This window comes from Channa argus, chromosome 14 (genome assembly GCF_033026475.1).
Source record: "Channa argus isolate prfri chromosome 14, Channa argus male v1.0, whole genome shotgun sequence".
NCBI lineage: Eukaryota > Metazoa > Chordata > Actinopteri > Anabantiformes > Channidae > Channa > Channa argus.
Window position 1 is genome coordinate 14,827,583 of NC_090210.1, and position 19,223 is coordinate 14,846,805.

At 38.0% G+C, this 19,223-nt stretch overlaps 1 protein-coding gene across 1 annotated transcript in view; it reads right to left on the reverse strand.

The window, feature by feature from the left end:
* Positions 1 to 8,619: 8,619 nt before the first annotated feature.
* Positions 8,620 to 19,223, reverse strand: part of plppr4a (phospholipid phosphatase related 4a) — a 37,133-nt gene continuing 26,529 nt past the window's right edge. The window contains exon 11 of the mRNA XM_067529038.1: positions 8,620 to 18,909. Coding sequence (XP_067385139.1) covers positions 17,999 to 18,909 — 911 coding nt within the window. The 3' untranslated portion in view covers positions 8,620 to 17,998. The remainder of the gene's footprint in view (positions 18,910 to 19,223) is intronic.

Sequence of the window (19,223 nt, forward strand, 5' to 3'; positions counted from 1 at the left end):
AAGCCTGTGGTGCAGCCTAATCTTTATTAAAATGCTATTTGCCTTCTGCCAAATGCTGGCCTTTCCCACACACTGGATTTCTTACCTGTTTCTGTGTTGATCTTTGCAAGAGCAGTACCATGTCACTGGAGTGACATTTATCTGTGAAAACAAAAGTGTCAAATCCTATCGCACTGAAGTGTGTAAAACAAAAGAGACAGAGATGGTGTTGGATCAGACACAAGCTCCATAGCTTGCTCCAAAGGGACAGATGCTGTTATCTCACTCTGTGGGTCTTCTCCCCCCTGCTGGGTGCATCTTAATGAATCTGTGTCCAAAGTCACATCCAGGACCAGGATGTCTCCCTCCAGGAGGATTGGATGGATGCACTGTTAAGACAAATGGGATTGAGAATCAGTGTCTTAACCCCCGGTCCTCAACAATCCCATTACAAGGGCTGAACATGATGTCCTCCATTTCTTTTTTTTTTTTCTTAGCCCTGAGAATTAAAGGACCCTGTCAAGAGGAGAAACAGTTACAGCGACCAAGACCAGTGAACCATACAACCATGATATTTTATTTTTTTTCACATTTCATAGGATGTACTGCAGCTGTATGTATATACAGCATGTGACTGTCTAATCAGATTGCATATCAGATTTTTCACATCATGCAAATCATTTAAGACCAAGACTTCTTGGTCCTATTTTAATCTTTGAAATCCCAGGCCTTTATCTGCAGTCAGCATGATGGAATTACATAGTGTATTCAAGTTTGACAAACTGGCCTTAAAGACGGACTACTGGGTAGAAGTGACCTCCCACCCCACACTCAGGGGGAGAGCAGCTAATGTCTGGGGAAAATCGTTCCTGTCTCACCTCCTAACTTGGAATAGGTTCTTTTATAGAAACTGGCTTCTCTTGGGACCAGTACCAAGTCCTTCACTCTGACTCTCTCCCCTGACCCCATTTTTTTAGCCATGGTCTGTGGAAACACAAGCACACCTCCTCGCTACTGCCAACCAAGGCTGAAATGATACAGCAGTAGTCCACACGGCTGGACAGAGATGAAGTTTAAAATCAAGATGAAGAATTAAATTACACATGATGTAAAGTACTTGGCCAAATTCTTAATTGGGGTGTGAAACTCTTCAGGTTACAGTTTTCCTCATGTGCTTAGATACTTGTGTCTACACTGTGTGTCTACTGAAGTTACATTTGCCGAACCATGAACACAGAGGCAGAAACAGAAGCTTCCTGCACGGAATGCCACTTTTTGCTCGGAAAAAGTTTTCTTCAATCATTCCTGTGTGCAGCTCTTTCTGTGCTGGTGAACTGTAGTTGACATACACGACCTACAGTAAACCTCTACACTAGAAAAATGTGAACATTTCATATGGCTCAGCCTTTGTAACATATTCTTTCCACATTGAAGTCCTCTGCAGTTATTCTTAAGCAGCCCATTTTCATTGCCTCCTGAAGGAACATCTGGTCAGATTGCCGGTGAAAAGAATTCCTCTATATTTGCTTCAGCAAAGTAAAGTGTGGATGGAAGAATTGCATCATAATACGGTGTACAGTTCACCATACAGTGGTGTACAGGAAGATTAGGACTTACCTATTCTCATTTTGAAAGAGTCACAGTGGACTCTTTGTCCACCTTTCTAATGGGATAGCCATGATTGATAACATGGTGGTCGCTATTTTCAGGAGGTTGCACATAGGTGCATGAGATGTAGTAAAAGGGTGATGATGATCAAGTGGATCCAAGTTGCATTAAACACATCTTAGCAACTGAGAAAAACTAATATCAGAAATCTCAAGCAGATGTTGAAGATGGAACAATGTGTGGGGTTTTATAGGTGCTATAAGTTTAGTTTCTAGAATTATGGTTCTGTAAATATCTGAATGTAATTAAATTATGTTCACATAATTAAACCACGTGTGGGACAGTGTTGGCCTGGCAGTTGATGCCCTTCTCCCACTGGTGTTTGCTGGAGTGAGGGAGGCTCCTTAGCTCCCCACACACTAGGATGAGCCATAGCATGAATGTTTAAAATCATTTAGAGGGAAATACACTTAAATACACAGAGCTACTTAGGTTAACACAACAGAAAACCCAGAGGTCCCCTCATCCATAGGTAAACCTGCTTTTTGGCCCTGGAGACTCAAAAGGATGAGCCTCACTCCAAAACAAGCAGTAATTGTCTAAGGGGAGACACTTTTATATGAAACCGCTTCCTGCTGGGGACAAGTTGGCATTGTCACAATCTTGGTCACAATATACTTTATAGAATAATATAACTTTTTGTTTATGTGGTAACTTTTGATCATTGAGAATGTTGAAGGCAATAAATGGGAAGATGTACACAGTGATTTATATTTCACATTCACAGTTCACATTTTTAAATTATTTTCTTATTAGTCTTAAGGAAGCGTATAAGTATTTGCACAGTGTAATAATTTCAGTGTTGTAATATTTGCTGAATAACTGTTTTCAGCTTTCTTTTGTACAGTTACTTTTAAGCTCATGCTTATGAACAAAGTATGGTTGATTTTTTTTTCAAATTTTAGAAATAGCTACAATCAACTGCATATCTTATCTTCCTCTACTATAGATCTTCATGCTTCATACATTTAGAAGTGAGAAAGTCCCTCTGTTGTATTTGATCACATTATATATCACCTCAATGAATTTTAGTACAGTGGAAAGCTGAGCAAATAACAGAACAGGAAGTGTAAAGATAGAGAGGAGGGAAGACAGAGGATGAAAATGGAGGATGAGGGGATTTGCTGTTATTAAACGGAATGCTCTCACTACCATCTAGCCACATATGTAAGTAATTACAGCACTAAACACAACATGCTGTACTGACAGCAGTGACACCACTGATAAACAGGAACATTTCTTGCTTCAATATCACTAATTTATGTGGCATCAAATCTGATGTAGTTTGAAACACAGTGGCAGTATTTCACAAATATGTAAACAGCTTTCAGCCTCCCTGAGTCAATACTTTGTAGAACCACCTTTTGTTTCAATTAAAATTTAGGTCGGGACTTTGACTGGGTCATTCTAACACATGAATATGCTTTGATCTAAACTATTCCATTGTATCTCTGGCTGTATGTTTAGGGTTGTTGTCCTGCTGGAAGGTGAAACTCCTCCCCAGTCTCAAGTCTTTTGCAGACTTTAACAGGTTTCTTCTAACATTGCTCTTTATTTGGCTCTATCCATCTTCCCATCAACTCTGACTCCCTGTCCCTGTTGAAGAAAAGCATCCCCACAACATGGTGCTGCCACCAGCGTGTTTCATGGCGGGGATGGTATGTTCAGAGTGATGTGCAGTGTACGTTTTGCATTCAGGCCAAAAAGTTCAATATTGGTCTCATCTGACCAGGTTTGCTGTTGTTGTGTGCAGATTATCGATTGTACAGTGCTCCATGAGATGTTCAAAGCTTGGGATATTTTTGATCTCTAACAAACCTCTGAGGGCTTTACAGAGCAGCAGGTTTTATACTGAGATTAAATTACATACAGGTGGACTGTATTTACTAATTAAGCAACTTGTTAATGCACTTGGTTCCACAGAATTTTAGTTAGAGGTATCAGAGTAAAGGGGGCTGGATACAAATCCACAACACACTTTTCAGATATTTATTTGTATTTATTTGAAAGATTTCCTTTCACTTTACAATTATATACCACTTTGTGTTGGTCTATCACATAAAACCCCAATAAAATACATTTATAACTTTGGTTGTAATGTAACGAAACGTGGAAAATTTCAAGGTGTATGAATACTTTGGCAAAGCACTGTACATTTAACCAATAACAGTTCAGGTTTCAATATAAGTCAAACTTAATTCAGACTTAAAAGCACAATAAACTATATAACTCAGGAATTTATTTTCTTTTTTTAAATAATCTTTGGCATTTTTTTACTGAACAGACAACCAACAACATAAAAACATCTGGACATTAAGAAGTGATTGGAACTACATGTATGGACACTTTATTGATTTTTCAGTACACAAACATGTATTGGGATTTTTGTGACAGTGTCACTATATGTGAAATAAATGTGAAGACTACAGGAAATATAAAACAAATAACTTGGGGTAAAACAAACTGTGGCACTGAAACAAGAATCACTGAGAACGACACGAGAAACTTTAGTCATTGTCCCACCACAGACAGGCTGTAGGCTGTCTCTTAAAGACAGAACAGCCACCTACAGACACAGCTACAGGAGAGTGACTCATGTCCCGAGAACACAGTCAGACTCACTGAGGTTTCATACTGAGAATTAACAGTTAGCAGCTGATGCACTTTGAGTTCATGTTACTTCAGCACAGATTTCCTTGTTCAAGCATTTTAAATCGTGCCACTGCATCTTTGCTGCAGTTCCCTTCACTGTAGGAGACTTCTGGCAGTGTTTCATTAGGTCTTTCCATGTGAGTGACATGATGGTGGACCCTCTGGTCACTCTACCTGTCCACCAGTCAGCCAAGGAGGGGGTTTAGAACATCCCACAATGATGTGACCGGATTCAGTCCTTCATTTGGAGGGCTAGCTGGAAGATTTCTTGGATATAGAGTCAGTGAAGTCTGCAGGTAACACAGGAAGTCATGACATTTGTAGGAGGATACATTATGTGACTAACTTCTCAGAAAAATGTTTAGTTATGTGTTCAAATGCTTAGAACAAATTACACCAACAATACAATTCTTTACCAAGACTATTTTGGTTTTAATTCTTTTGTATTTCACATTAAAATGGTTACATCATAGCTCAAAATGTGACTCAGCTTAAACATTTCCACTATAGAGTTTGATTTGCATGTAATTGCAAGAAATGAAGCTGTGGACAACACACAATGTAACCACAGAATTAGTTCAAAGATGAGTAACACGTTGGACAGTACAGTGTTGTGCAGAAAGCAGCTATAAGAGCAGAATGTTGAATGTGCTCATTTTCTGGCTGAACAAACAGTGAAGTGAACAATTAATTTCACGGCTATAGAAAGTGAGCTTGAACGTTAGTAACTAAGGCTTCACTTACTCGATGTGTGTCGCTACTTTACACCACCCCAGCTCTCTTTGAAACTTACAACTATACTATGGATCACTCGGTGTGACTGAGAGGCATTCAAGGACCACAGAGAGAGCAGGACAGTTGTGTTTTGAAAGTGCTAAGAGCTTCTGAGAAGAGCTTCTGTCCTGACTTTTTCTGGAAGTAACCGAACTTACTTCAACAATGTGATCTGCAAACCTGAACTAGTTTATTTTAAATCTGGGTGAACGGAACTTTCAAATTTGCTCTTGTGTTTGTAAGTGTGTAAGCCAGGGTGACCAGACAGTCAAGACACAAACACATCAACAGAGGTGAGAGGTGTCAAGTGATGGTAGAATGCTGGTGATTTAACAAAGTGATCTGAAGAAGTTAGTCACCAAAGATCATTTTAAACTCAACCTACTACCATCAATATGCTGTTCGCTTCCCTGACGACCATTGTTACTGTTGTCACCTCAGACCTACAAGTCCCCAAATTTAAGTCTGTTTCATCCCGATCTGGGAGGAAACAGAGAATTCAGCTGGTTCCTCATTATGGTAATTTACACTAGTCTATCAAATCAGAATGAAGTGGCCCCTTTTTTTCACAACGGCCCCTGAGCCTCAGAGAGTCTGTGAACACCACTGTCAGACTGCTGCTCTCAGTCCTGCCTGGATCACACATTTCACATTGACTCTATGTCTATGTGTGTGTGTGTGTGTGTGTGTGTGTGTGTGCTTCAGTGTTCGAAACTCATACTGAGCTCTGCCATAGTTGCCATGGTGAATTTCTGACCAGCCAATCAAAGCTTTGTCTGCAGTGTGTGTGTGTGTGTGTGTATGCAAACATATACACAAAGTAACATGGAGCACAGATTATATAAAGACACACTACATAAACACAGATATTGCCTTTTCTGCTCAGAAATATAAAATAAAACACATCTCTCGCTGTCTCCCCCCCCCACCCCCGGTCTGTTTGGTCTCTTTGCTCTCCTTGAGTTATTGCCATGGAAACTCAACTGAGATTGCAGGGTTGCAGCAGCACTGGAGAGATGAGACAGAGACAAACTGGAGAAAGGACAGAGTCCAAATATTAGAAAGAGCACGTAAGATATTGTCAAATAAAGTGATGTTATAATAAAATGCTGACCAGCCAGTGTCATCTTCATCACACTTACAGCCCACTTTCTCTTCTGTTCAGTCTCTGTCTGGTGTCAGTTGTGACTTTCTTGCTGATCACCAGTCTCCATCTCCCCCCCTTTCAGCTTCTGTATCTCTTCAAAATGCTGCACTGCTTCCACCCACATCAAGGGGAAATATGGCTTCAGCTTCAGTAAATATTCCCCATTTCTTCCTCCCTCTAGTCATCAAAATGGATCCAGATTTAAATGACCTTACACTGTTGTAACTAGGCCTCATCATTGTCACTCAATATGCTAAAAATAGTTTAAAATTGTTCCTATTAACTCATCCACTTTGTCTTTGTGGTGATGGTTTTCTGATTTGGCAACTTACAAAGAAACCTAATAGCAACAAGAACTGGTTGGTTTCGGAGACTTTATCATCTTTTGAGGTCTTCTTACTGTATGATAACATAAGGAGGCTGAAGGGATTTAGCCAATTTAAAATAGTCATTAAAATCTATATGCAGTATTTCAAATGTGTAGGACGTTTATTTGAGGAGAGATTAAGAACAGAAGCATTATCCTCCTACACAAAAGCCCCAGGGAGCTACAGTAAGTCACTGCGGTGCCTATACAAAGTATTTACCCCCCATAGAACTATTCACCTTTTATTTCTTTCCAAAATTGTCTTTGTCTCTCAATTCCTGTGTAACCTGACAGAGATTAAGCAGTTTTTTTTTCAAATGAGAATGAAGAAAAGCTACAGTGTCAAGATGTTTAAGGCTGAACTGAGATCTAACCTCACAGGCTCAATGCAGTAAGTGCTGACAAATACAAGTAAATACTGACTTGATGAGGGTGAAGACCTTATTAATTTATTTATTTTACTTTGTAGAAATCGGTTCTGATCGTGACAAGAGTATTTTCATGTCCACAAATGTCACAAATTCCATATTACACCATATTACATTCCATACTACACAAAGGGAAAAACCTCTAAATGGAGGAAACTACCTTATAGGCCCTTTATTTTGAAGTTGGCAATAACATTCCTCTTCTCGTAGGTAGTTTTTTTCTCACTGCACATACTGTAGCTTTGTGAATAATGACCAAATGACCAAAACTCATCCGCCCACCTAATCTTGTTCCAAAACTTACTTGGATTGTTCACATACTTCAATTGTGCTGCCTTATGCTAAAATATAATTGATGGGTTCCTGTGTGCTTGATGGCTGGCGCTTGACTGTGTAGATGTTTATTCCATCTGTCTCTAAAGACTTTCACGGATCCCCTGGTGTTTGAGTCTCAGTATGTCCATGTTATATTTCTGTAGTATGGTTTCCACAGTTAGAATGTGTACCCCTAAACGCCTTGAAATATTTTTGAAATATTTTCATATTGCTCTGCAGCTTTATAAGGTTTTCGGAGGCTGTTTTCCTGTTGTTGTTTTTTTGCTATCAGCGAACTGCTTGAGACTGCCACCAGAGATCTACTGTACCCACTTGCAAATTCAAAATGCAAGCACAGTTCAATTCAATAGTTTTATGTTTACACTCTCAGCACTTGGTTAAGGTTAGAGAAAGATTGAGATCTCATAATGGACAAAAAATAAAACTGACATCAGACACATTGGTTTACTTTTAAACGAAACCCTGATCTGTCCATAATCTTAACCAAACTGTTTTTGCTGCATTAACTGGACCACACACACGTGGGAAAACTACATCCACCACCTCCAGGAAAATTCCATTTATGTTTATATCTACATTTAGTTTGACAGAATCAACAGTGTGTTTCATTGCAGTAGTTCTTAATGCTGCTCCACAAAACCCCTGCTCTGCTTGTTTTCCAGCAATTGGGTTCTGGTTGATCTACCTAATCCAGGTAATCAGCAGTGGGTAGGGATAGATGGAAAATAGGCAGAGCAGGGGTCCTACGGGATCAGGATTAAGAACCATTGTTCTAATCTAATATAATTCATTTATAACATAATTGCTGTTGCAGCTTAGTCACATGGTAGCATGTTTTTTTAGGAGACATGGTTTCTACATGAAACAAATAAAATATATTTCCCAGACAAGAAACTTGTTTTAGCATTAGTCTCTTTGCCCAAATACTTAAGAGTGGACAGCTTTGGTTTAGCACGATTAAGTATTTAATGTGAGATTTAAACTGGAATGAGAGGTTCTTGAGAATCAAATACTTTTTGTTTCTGAATTCTACATGTGCAAATTACCTTAAAATAGCTTGAACTAAATACAAGACTGTCATCTGCATTAAAGAGATATAAGTTTGTGCTGCTGTGGTAATAACAAGTAAAGATCTGGACACAGAACCCTGTGGTTCCCCCTCACTCATCCTAAGAGGAGATTTAATTTGTACTGATACTTTGAGAACATGAGTAGTATTTAATAAAACCACTTAAATAGATAATACTACAAAAAATGAGACAAACAACTTCATATCAAAGTTTATTAACTTACAGAGACACCACTTGGAAACAGATACTTTTATGTCTGTCATCATCAGTACACTGTCACTGTTGTACATGTCCACAGATTGAGTCCAAACACTTCAGTCTATGATTGTTCACTCATCCAAACTAATAGTTAGCCCTCAACATTCTCCTGCTCGCCTACATATTATGGCCCCGTGAAATAATCGCAGTTTTTATCAATACTTGTTTTTTATGAATCTCCCACAGTCTGACAGACATCCGTCCAGGTTCTGCGACGAAGAAAAACAGGAGCAGCCTGTATTTTTATTGGGTGTTATAGTCACAGAAAGGATTATATGACTAAACTTTAGTAGCTATTTTTACATGTGCACATTATTTGACATACTCTGCCAGATATGGATGAGATATTGTGACTATAATACAGCCATCAATGAAATACATGTACTGTACACTAGAATACAATATACTGTACACTGTACATGTAAACATAGCCACTGAGAGCAACCATACAGACAATGAATTTTAGAAATACTCACATTATTTCTGTATCCATCAAATGAAATTTTTTCTCTTGTCTCATGTATCATGTAGCTTTCATTTCATAACCACGCTGACAGCTGCAGGAAACTCCGACATTTACAAAAATGGGGTTTTCATCATCTAATTTCTGGATCCTGCAGCAAGCGGAGCAGATCTCAGCTATAATAACGATGGAAGGCAAAGAGACAACTTCAAACTAGTCAGCCTCCATATGGATGCTGACACAATACACTCTCAGAATGGAGTACAGTCGGACTGAGAAGGTTTTTCTGCAACTATCAGCATGATCTGTGACTGAACCTCACATCAGTGGCTTTCAAGCTTAACAGGCATGTATGTCTTTAGAAATCTTAGATCATGAAACAATAGCTGTGTCTCAACTGAGAGGCATCTCAGTTCTTCTTAGGCTGCATTTAAAGACGGATGACATTACAGTACAGTACTGTAACAAAGTTTTCCTTTTCTGAAAAATCTATCAAGTGTAGCAGAAAAACACAGAGCAATGAAGGCTCCAACTATTGGATCCTTCATAGCCCACCCTCTCCCAAATTGTATTGTACACTGTGATGAAAAGAAAGAGAAGCTGATTAGTACAGTATTACAAATACATAAACCAAGGGGCCTTAAAACCCCAACTTTGAGTGTGTCACAAAAGGGATGTTAGCTCAGCTAGTGCAGCTTTATAAACGACCTTCTCACTTCAGCTTTCTACGAAATGAGACACAGCTAATGTTGAAAATTACACTTTAAAGTGAGATTATGTAACTGTACGCAGATTAGATAATGAATGGATGGTCTTTAGCAGAAATGTGTGCAGACCTTTATATATTGTATATTGTATCTCTTCATATTGTATATATTGTATACTAGTTTAGCAGCTCCCTAATTTCTACAAATTATAAACAATGTCAGGGAAATGAGTTTTAATTTAAGAAAGCAACGCCACAAGCCTTTCTAAGTTTTCAATCAACAGTTCAAAGTGAGAGGTTCAGGGACGGTTTAGGTGTAGGTCAATTTTGTGGAAAATTTGTAATAACTAGACAAAACCACAAGGTTGTGCAGATTTTAAGAGGCCTGGTTAAATTTGCTAAAATTGTTGTGATGACAACATTGTGAATTCCTGAAGGAACCGAATAATGAGGGTGGCCACAACAAACACAGGAGAAAATGATGAGCTCAGCAAAGGGCTGACAGGTCAATAAAGACACTGACAAAAGAAGAAGCGAGACAAGAATCAGCCTTAGTCCAACAACATGATGAGCTGCTTAGAAAGAGTTACATAGTCTCACTTTAACAACAGTTTTAAGGTTTTCACTTGACAGCAGCATTTTATAACTACTTTTTTATTAAATGTAAGTATACGTTGTACAGATGTGAGGCCTGGGTTCAATCTGATAAAACATAAAAATGACGACTGACTCCAGGTCTGGCTGAAAATCTATTGGTATATGCTAAACATTAGCATTTTCCACCAAGCTAACAACCCAAATCATCAGTCTGGGTTCACGTACATGACATACTGATGAGTATAAAGATACAAATGTCTATTTACAGCAATACAAACTGCAAACTCTAACTATTGTGGAACATTATAAACAGCTAGTAGCTCATGTCTTTAACTGATTATAAATCTGCAAGCTTAAAAAAAAATTAAACACCAATATCCAATAAAACAATTTTATACTCAACCCGTTCTGCATAATATTTTGCAACTGCTCATTTTGGATCCCGTCATCTCAGACAACCAAACAGTACTGTCTCGATCATAATAAAGAAATAGTGCAACACCGTGGAAAATATGCTAAACACACTGATATGAGACCAATATTATTCTGCTGATAATGCTGTAACCTAGACAACAAATACCAAAATTTTTCCAAATATTGAACTGTTCCTTTTCAACATTACATTTATCTTCCAAGATGAAGCAAACCAAGGCCACCATTTCACAGTTGTTCTGAGTAAAAGTGCTGTCTGTAGTTTTATCGGGATACTGGCATGTGTAAGATGTACAGCAATGTCGATCTGTACTTAAAAGCTGTGAGGCAACAGTGGTGCGTCAAAAAAAGTTCAAGAAAATGAACTGAATTCCGTCATTAAAAACATAGTGTCAATCATATCTGACTGCGTTCAGGATCCTCAAACAACAGTTGCAGAATATTACAAATTTCCAGCATCATATCAGTATAAGATTTCCCTCTTGTACTTTAAGTTATACCAACCAGGCACCTGTGTGCAGATGGTTGCTATGGCAATTACCAACAAATTTGACTAGCAGATATAAAAAAGCTCTTTCACGTGCACTAATCAAAAAATATCTATAAATTGTATCATATCCATAAAGTTTTAATAAAAGAAAGAGATAAAAATAACACTGATTGTTATAAATATGACAGTTTTTAAAGCAGAATCTGTGGATGATTCACATTCAATCAGATCTTTTTACGACAACCTTTCACCTGCTGGTTAGATCGTGTTGTAACAAGCAGCAGCCTTTAATTGTGTGACAATAGGTAGTATGAAGGCTAGCCACTGTAAACACCACTCAACCAGGTACCCTGATCCCTACATTTTAACTAAACAAAGTAAAGCCCATCCCCCCCATTGTACTATACATACACTGTATATACACTGATCAGCCACAACATTACTACTGGTGTTCTTAATTATGTCGGGGAGGAAGAGGGCCAACATAGCAACTCGAAGCAGTCAGAGGTGGTTAATCCATAATGGTGCATCAGCATTTATTGGATCATGTTTTCTTTTTTTTTTGAAGTTTTTTAAATTAAAACCAACAGGTGGTATAAATGTCGTGGCTGATTAGTGTAATACAGTTACAGGGCTGAATTTGCTTGTGTAGGCCATAATGTGTATTGAGGGTTAACAAGCCAGTGTCAAAATCCCATTGACCTTTTGTTGAGGGAACAAGGGAGATGCTAACTTTCGGGTTGGCCTACAAAAATATGCAATACATTCTGATTTTGATATAAAATGTATATTATAATCACTACTAGAAATGCCATTACTATGCAGACAACAAAAGTAATAGGACAGTGCATAAACAACTCCTCTTGCTAAATCAGATTTGGGACTGATTTTAGCTAATGGGTCTTTCTTTAGTGACAGTAATGGTCAGGCACAGTGACACTGTGCCAGGAAAATGCTAATTCTTGGGCTCAACATGACATTATGTGCACTGAGCCAAGCAGGCTGCACATTAAAGGGGAGTGGCAATGTAATAACTGTACTTGTAACTTGGCACAATTTCATTTTGGTGTACAGAAAGCTAGTTGAACGCACTGTACCTTCTGGTATTTTAATGCCAATGGAGACCTTATCACACAGGAATAAAAAAGACACTATTCTCTGTTATTGAGTTGCACTTTATCTACACCATTATGTTAAATCAAATCGTTAAAACGTGATTTAAAAATTTTCAATGCAGAAAATGCGTTTAGAAACTCTATCTCTATGGGAACTGGAATAAAAACTATCAGAATACTAAAAATATAAAACTCAGACAAGAACCATATATCAATACTCAGAGTTTAAGATATTAAAATATAAGTCATGAACATAAGCATTCTGTAAGGATTTTCTGCCAATACTATTGATTGTACACCTTCTCCGATAAGCTATAATCCACAGGTTTCCTTGCAAACACAAATCAGATCTATTTGGCTCTGTTGTATCTATTCCTGACTGATCATGCTTCAAGCACACAAAACTATAGTCTTCAACTCTGAAACTTAGACACTCTTTCAAATATTTGAGCAGGTATTTGTACCAAGTACAGACAATGTACTGTATTTAACTGAAATTCTACTGACATTGCTGTTACATCAAACTAGATTCCATTCCTTGCTCTTGATGATAAACCATATTCCACAGCATCATACCAAATACCAAAATACACCTCTTTGTCTCTACGACTAGACAGATATAACACTTCTATATTTGTATAGGAACATTTCATTTTACATATTGATTTGTGGTATCACAGTATTTATGGTGAACACAATCTTATTGTGTGTCATGAAATAAGCACGGACTTTGCTAATGTGTTGTGAAAATAATCCTCATTCATGACCTGTATATGTCAGCAGACAAATGTTATGGAATTATTCGTAACATTCTTCTATATATAATATTGGCACATCATTTTCCTGCATATGCCAATGCCTTTCAACCAATTTGAAAAGCAGGTTAAGTAGCTTTTGTTAAGGGGTGTGTTATGTTAAATAAATATTTTGTATACGAGAAAAATGAAAGAAATCATAAAAAGTTGTACATCAATCTGCTTCCGCCCTAAGAACCCAGCTTCACTTTACAACAATCTGTCCATGGCAGTTCACCTGTGCACTAGTGTTCATGTGATAAACCTCTGCTTATTTTGCTTCTTCAAAACATCTGCTGAGACTAGACGAGAGTCAGTGCTTGGAAAACAATGCCATTTTTTTCTGATTGTACATGTGAATTTAAATGTCAGGCATAATGAGAAATCTTGTTATTGCATGAAAAGGAAAGTAGAACATGCAGTTGATGTTCTCCCTGTGTTCAATGTCTAAGCAACCGTCAGGGAAATACGGTCCAATTTATTCCACATTTAGTACAAAATTACACACCAATAACTGTAAGCAGCAGCTACAAGGCCACAAAATGTCCACTTATAACATTGGTAAATTGTCAGAAAGTCATGTCTGTCAACACGTCCTGAAGCTCCTACAAGTGACTCATGAAACTGTTGAGAGCTGAAAACATTAATATTAGCATGACAGATTGACAAATCGGAAAAAATAAAGGACCAGCTCTCCAAAGACCTTGCAGTATTTTGAGTCAGGCTAATGAGTTTCCTTAATTCTAGTTAGAAATGATCAACTTAGGAAATCCCCGCTGCAGTTTACTCAATTTGGTAGATTTACAAAAAGCTATCTGGCTTATCCAGCAGTCCAACGTTTAAAAACGTGAAGAAGTATAAACGTCACAACTTCTACAACCCTTCATACCCCCCCAAACCGGACATTAGGTGTGGCCTCGCTGATGGACATGTGAAGTGGTATTAATCTCTCTGGGGATGGATGAAAGGAGCATGGAAAATTGGAGACAGATGTGCATAATGTTGTCATCGATCTCAGACAGAAGCATTCTATGTTCAAGTGAATGCCCATCCAAGATTTAAATCACTTCACAAGGCCAACAGGGAGGTCACGTCTAACGATGCATTCCTTGTAACAAGCACCAGTAATCCATCCATCATCTATCCACATCCATCCAATATCTTAACCACTTATCCCGTTCAGGGTTACCGGGGGTTAGAGTCTATCCCAGCTGTCACTGGGCAAGAGGCAGGGTCCACCCTGGACAGTTCTCCAGTCTATCTAAGGTCACCAATGATAAGATTACCAATATATATATAAACTAAAGACCTAATAAAAGCAAGTAGGAGTCAGTACGTGCACTTTCCGTACGAAAGCTGTAATGTTTTACCAAAGAACCGTAACATGTGGCTTCGCCTTCTGTCTTCATCTACACTAGGCCTCTAGTGTACTGTAGGCCCACACTACAGTGTCAGACAGTAGCAACACAGACAGAGGCTGGGGCTCTGCAGGAAACATATTCCAGCCCTAAATCAGATTTATTTCGAACAAAAATAAGCTGCTATGTAGTACTCAACCTCCAGACACTGTTTCCTGGATGATACGAGAATCCACACTCCATCACAAGTTATGTGGTGTGCTCACAAACATAAAGATTGCGACGATCATTATTACACTATCATCGAGAAGTAAAATGTTTAAGTTTACATAAAGTAAAAAAAAAAAAAACAAACAGCTGCAAAGCTAAAAATTACAAAGCAATAGCGGCTACAGAAATCCTCTTAAATCCTTTTCATCAGTTTCAGTGTTTCTGGTTAAACAAGTAGTGTACTTGCTTCAAAATTTTACCTCTAATTTCACTGGTTCCACTCTTCACTGTTAGGTAGAAAAACACACACACACTAGCAAATGTAAACAAGCAATTAAAAATAATTTGTCACATTCAGTCGGTTTAATTAAAATACTCCTTATAATAAATGCTGGAATAATAGCATATACAGTAAGTCTTTTCCACTCATCTATGTTTATTCCTTTAAAAACATCTCGACACACTGATCTGACCTCGTAACAACTCACTAGCAGTAATAGCAGCAGTATCTCTACCTACACCATCATCAGTACCTTCATCTACACATGCAAAGAGACATCTGACCAGAGAGAGCTTGTGCCCAGTAACAGCTAAAATATTCACCGTGTTCTTTTGTCACTTGGATCACAGTCATCAAACTGCAATAATTGTGCTTTCTTAAATTCTATGTGATCCAATTGTGAGGATCTCAGTGTTTTCACACAGGTTTCCATCAAAACACTGTCTGCTGAAGCCACCACACACACTCCTGCACCAACACAGCATATCTATGTGACTAGCCCACAGCCACATGACTTGTCTTTTGATGGCACTTGTGTACTAAGTTAAAGAAAGAATGTAAACACTGGGCTAAGAAAAAGAGAAGTAATGGTAATTACCCACCATCATTAGAGTGGAAATGTCAGAATGTTTTATACTGTATGAATTCAATCACACATGCAAAAAAAAAAAAAAAAGCAAAGGAAATGCTTTATAATACGATAGGTGAAATTTCAGAGAACAAGGAATAGAGCCACTGTTAGTAGAGAAACAATTCTAAGGAAAAATTAAGAAAAAAAAAAACTTTTGTTAAAAGATTATATTTTGTAAAAAAAAAAATTATAATAGAAATAATAAGGAATTAATTTGAAATTTCACAAATGATATTTTAATTTTGTTTTTGTTTTTACAAGAAATTGAATAAATAAATAAATAAATGTAGAAAAATGTAATGTTTGAAGAACAAATAAATATGCAAACAGGTAAAATAAATAATCACAATAGTAGTAATAATAATAATTTTAAAACTAATATTAATTTGTCGTAAATAGGTGGTAACTGTCACCCTATTATTAAACTGAGGATCAGAGAGGATCTGAAGGTATAGATATCAGTCATAAAATTCAAAAACATACAAACTTACATAAACTATTTTGTTGTTCTCACAAATTCAATTTATATTTCTTGAAAATTATGTTCTTCATAATTTTCTTTTATTTTTCTTGTACAATATTATTTGTAATATTATGGGAATTTTTGTTAAGTTAAATATAATTTGTAATTTTAGGTTTCTTATTAAAACTGTTAAATAATTTTAACTACAAACATTTTCTTAAAATTGAAACTTCTCTCTAATAATGGTATTTTAAAATTTTATTATATTTAAATTTTATGCTAAGTTACACTTTATTGTTCTAAACTGACTTTTGGTACCCTTATAGCTATAAAATATTTTTTTCTTTGTGCCTTTGGATTTGGAAAAAATACAATTTCCATAATATATTGTTATAACATTGCTGTAAAGTTATGACTGTATTTTTATTGTATTTTTACCTGTAATGTTTGTAAAATTTTGAATTAGTTTAAACTACTCTCTTTAAATGATATGACCATTTCCACACAGATAATAACATTACAATTTTACCTCAAAATCACAACTTAAGTCCTGAAATACTGGATTTCAGAGTTTCCAACAGTGGCCCTGGTACTGCATCACAACTACACCAATTATGCTGTGAGAAAATAAAAATCACTCTCTTCTGACTTGAGTATGATTTCAGCTATTTAAAATGATTAACATGCTGCAAATATGACTGTACAGTACAGCTACTACACAGTAAGGATAATTCAATTACTGCACATCAATAAAACAAAGCATGTAAAAACTAGATTGAAGTAGTTTTACTATATTTAAGCACAATGTATGCCCCATGTTATTGTTCCTATCCAACATAAACACATCACCATCATCAAAATAAGAGATACTATTATTGCCCAAAAGGGACTCTGTGTAGCCCAGACAAAATTATGACTGTGGGCATCATTTCCACTGTGGCCACCCACTCTCATACTGTATGTACAAACACAGCACAGTTAAGGGTTTTAATGCAATTTCCATCTAATGGCATGTGGTTACACTGTAAAATGTATATAACAATATGCTACCTGTGTTTGGCACCAGGACGAAAGCCGAGAATATATGTAGAAATGTTAGTGACTAAAATCAAACCCCATTCCCAGCCGACGTGGCACTCAGAGCACAAAAGGGGCGGAGTCATTATGCTGAATCCATCCTCTCCGATAGGTAACTATGGGACAGGCAGAGGAGGCTGGAATCTCTTTCTGAGCAAGTCAAAAGATGTCAGCAGTTTATTTAGCCCATTATCTTATGAAGCAAGTGCACTCAATTTGGTAGATTTACAAAAAGCTATCTGGCTTATCCAGCAGTCCAACGTTTAAAAACCCCATTCGGAAAACTGTTACATCAAAACATGAGTGTAGTCCTCTCTTGTCAGTTGGAGACCAGGGCAGGACAGTGTGTGTTTGCACTGCTTTAGCTGGTGACCAAAAGTGGATCTTGAACCACTGTTCACAGGTTTTGATAAGCCTACAGTATATCTCCTAGCAAGACACACAATTTATCTGTGGGGTACTAAACCAACTTGGATGATGGGGGAGACAGAATTGACCACACTGAGCCCTAATTGGTCAGGTGAGAGGTTGTGGTTGGAAATAGGGACATTTTTGCCTTTTCCTTTTACCTCTGGCTCAATCTGAAGTTCTGAATATCATCCCAAGCACTATGGCACCTGCAGTTTGATTTTTTTTGTATTGGTCAGGTGGAAGGATTTTGTTTTATCATGAATGTAGATGGATAAACTCAACACTAAACTTGTCATTCTTTATAGGCCAACCCCAGAGTAGGTGGTGGAGTGTGAGTCAGGATTGGCCGGGGTAAGGTTGGGGGCGGGGTTGGGCTTGGACGGCCAAATATCCCCTGCAACTGCCTGTTGGGGTGGTTGGGGTGATTAGGGTGGATTGGGTTTTCTTGAAAACTTCGGAGGTTTTCGTGGAAATGGTTGTTGCTCTCGTTACTGATGCGAGTACCATCGTCACTGAGGCGATGGCTGTTGTGGAGGTCGGGGGTGGGCCCTCTATCTGTTACGTGAATGACGTTTGACCCACTCTTCCTCCTCAGGGTGGACTCCCGGCTGGATGAGGCCACTGATTGGCAGTCTGAGCCGCCGTCACTGCTCGCCGCTGTCCCTTCCACCGGGGTAACCCTGATGGTAGTGACAGCCTGTGGGTGAGGATGAAAGGGAGGAGCAAAGGTGGCAGTGGGGGTGTATGGCATATTGGAGTTGGTAGAGTTGGGGTTGTAGTTAGAGTGAACATTGTTATAGCTGGGGTTATTTTGGTTAATGCAATTAAAATTTGGGTTCTGGAAGTTGTTAGGGTTATTATGATGTAAGGGATGTAAAGGATGTACAACATGTGGGTGGTTTGTATACAAACCTCCACCTCCCCCTCCATCTACTCCACCTTCACTTTCAGTTTCTGTCCCTGTCACACTCCTCCGACCATCTCCTGACCCTCCATCCCTTAATGAATCACAGCTGTCAGTGTGCCTGTTTAAGTCGTTGAGGGTAAAAGTGGACTGTCGAAGAGATGGTCGTTGTTCAGATGGTTTCCATCGCCAGGAACCAGTTCCATCAGTGCTTGGAGGTTTCACCACTGGTTTGTTGGATCTGGACTCTGGATGGGCTTCAACACGGACGATACTACCAGCTCTTTCCAATCCTCCTCCTAAAAATACAAAACAAATGAATGGTCTTCACTTATTCTCATCGTGTTAGCTAATGCAGAACCCAAAGTTTGCGAAGTAATGAGTGAGTCATGTCGACTTTTTCCAGGTAGCAGCAGCTTGAATCCTTGGTGCGATACAGATTCATTTACAGCTCCCACTTTAAATTTAGGCTTCTCTGATTGTTTTGAAGGCTGATCTTAAAAACTGTCAGAAAGGGAGTATCTCTGCACTGTATCTAGGCTGTTCAATGAATCTAAATCACAGATTTGAATCACATTTCTGCAAAATTATTTATATAATTACAAATATTACT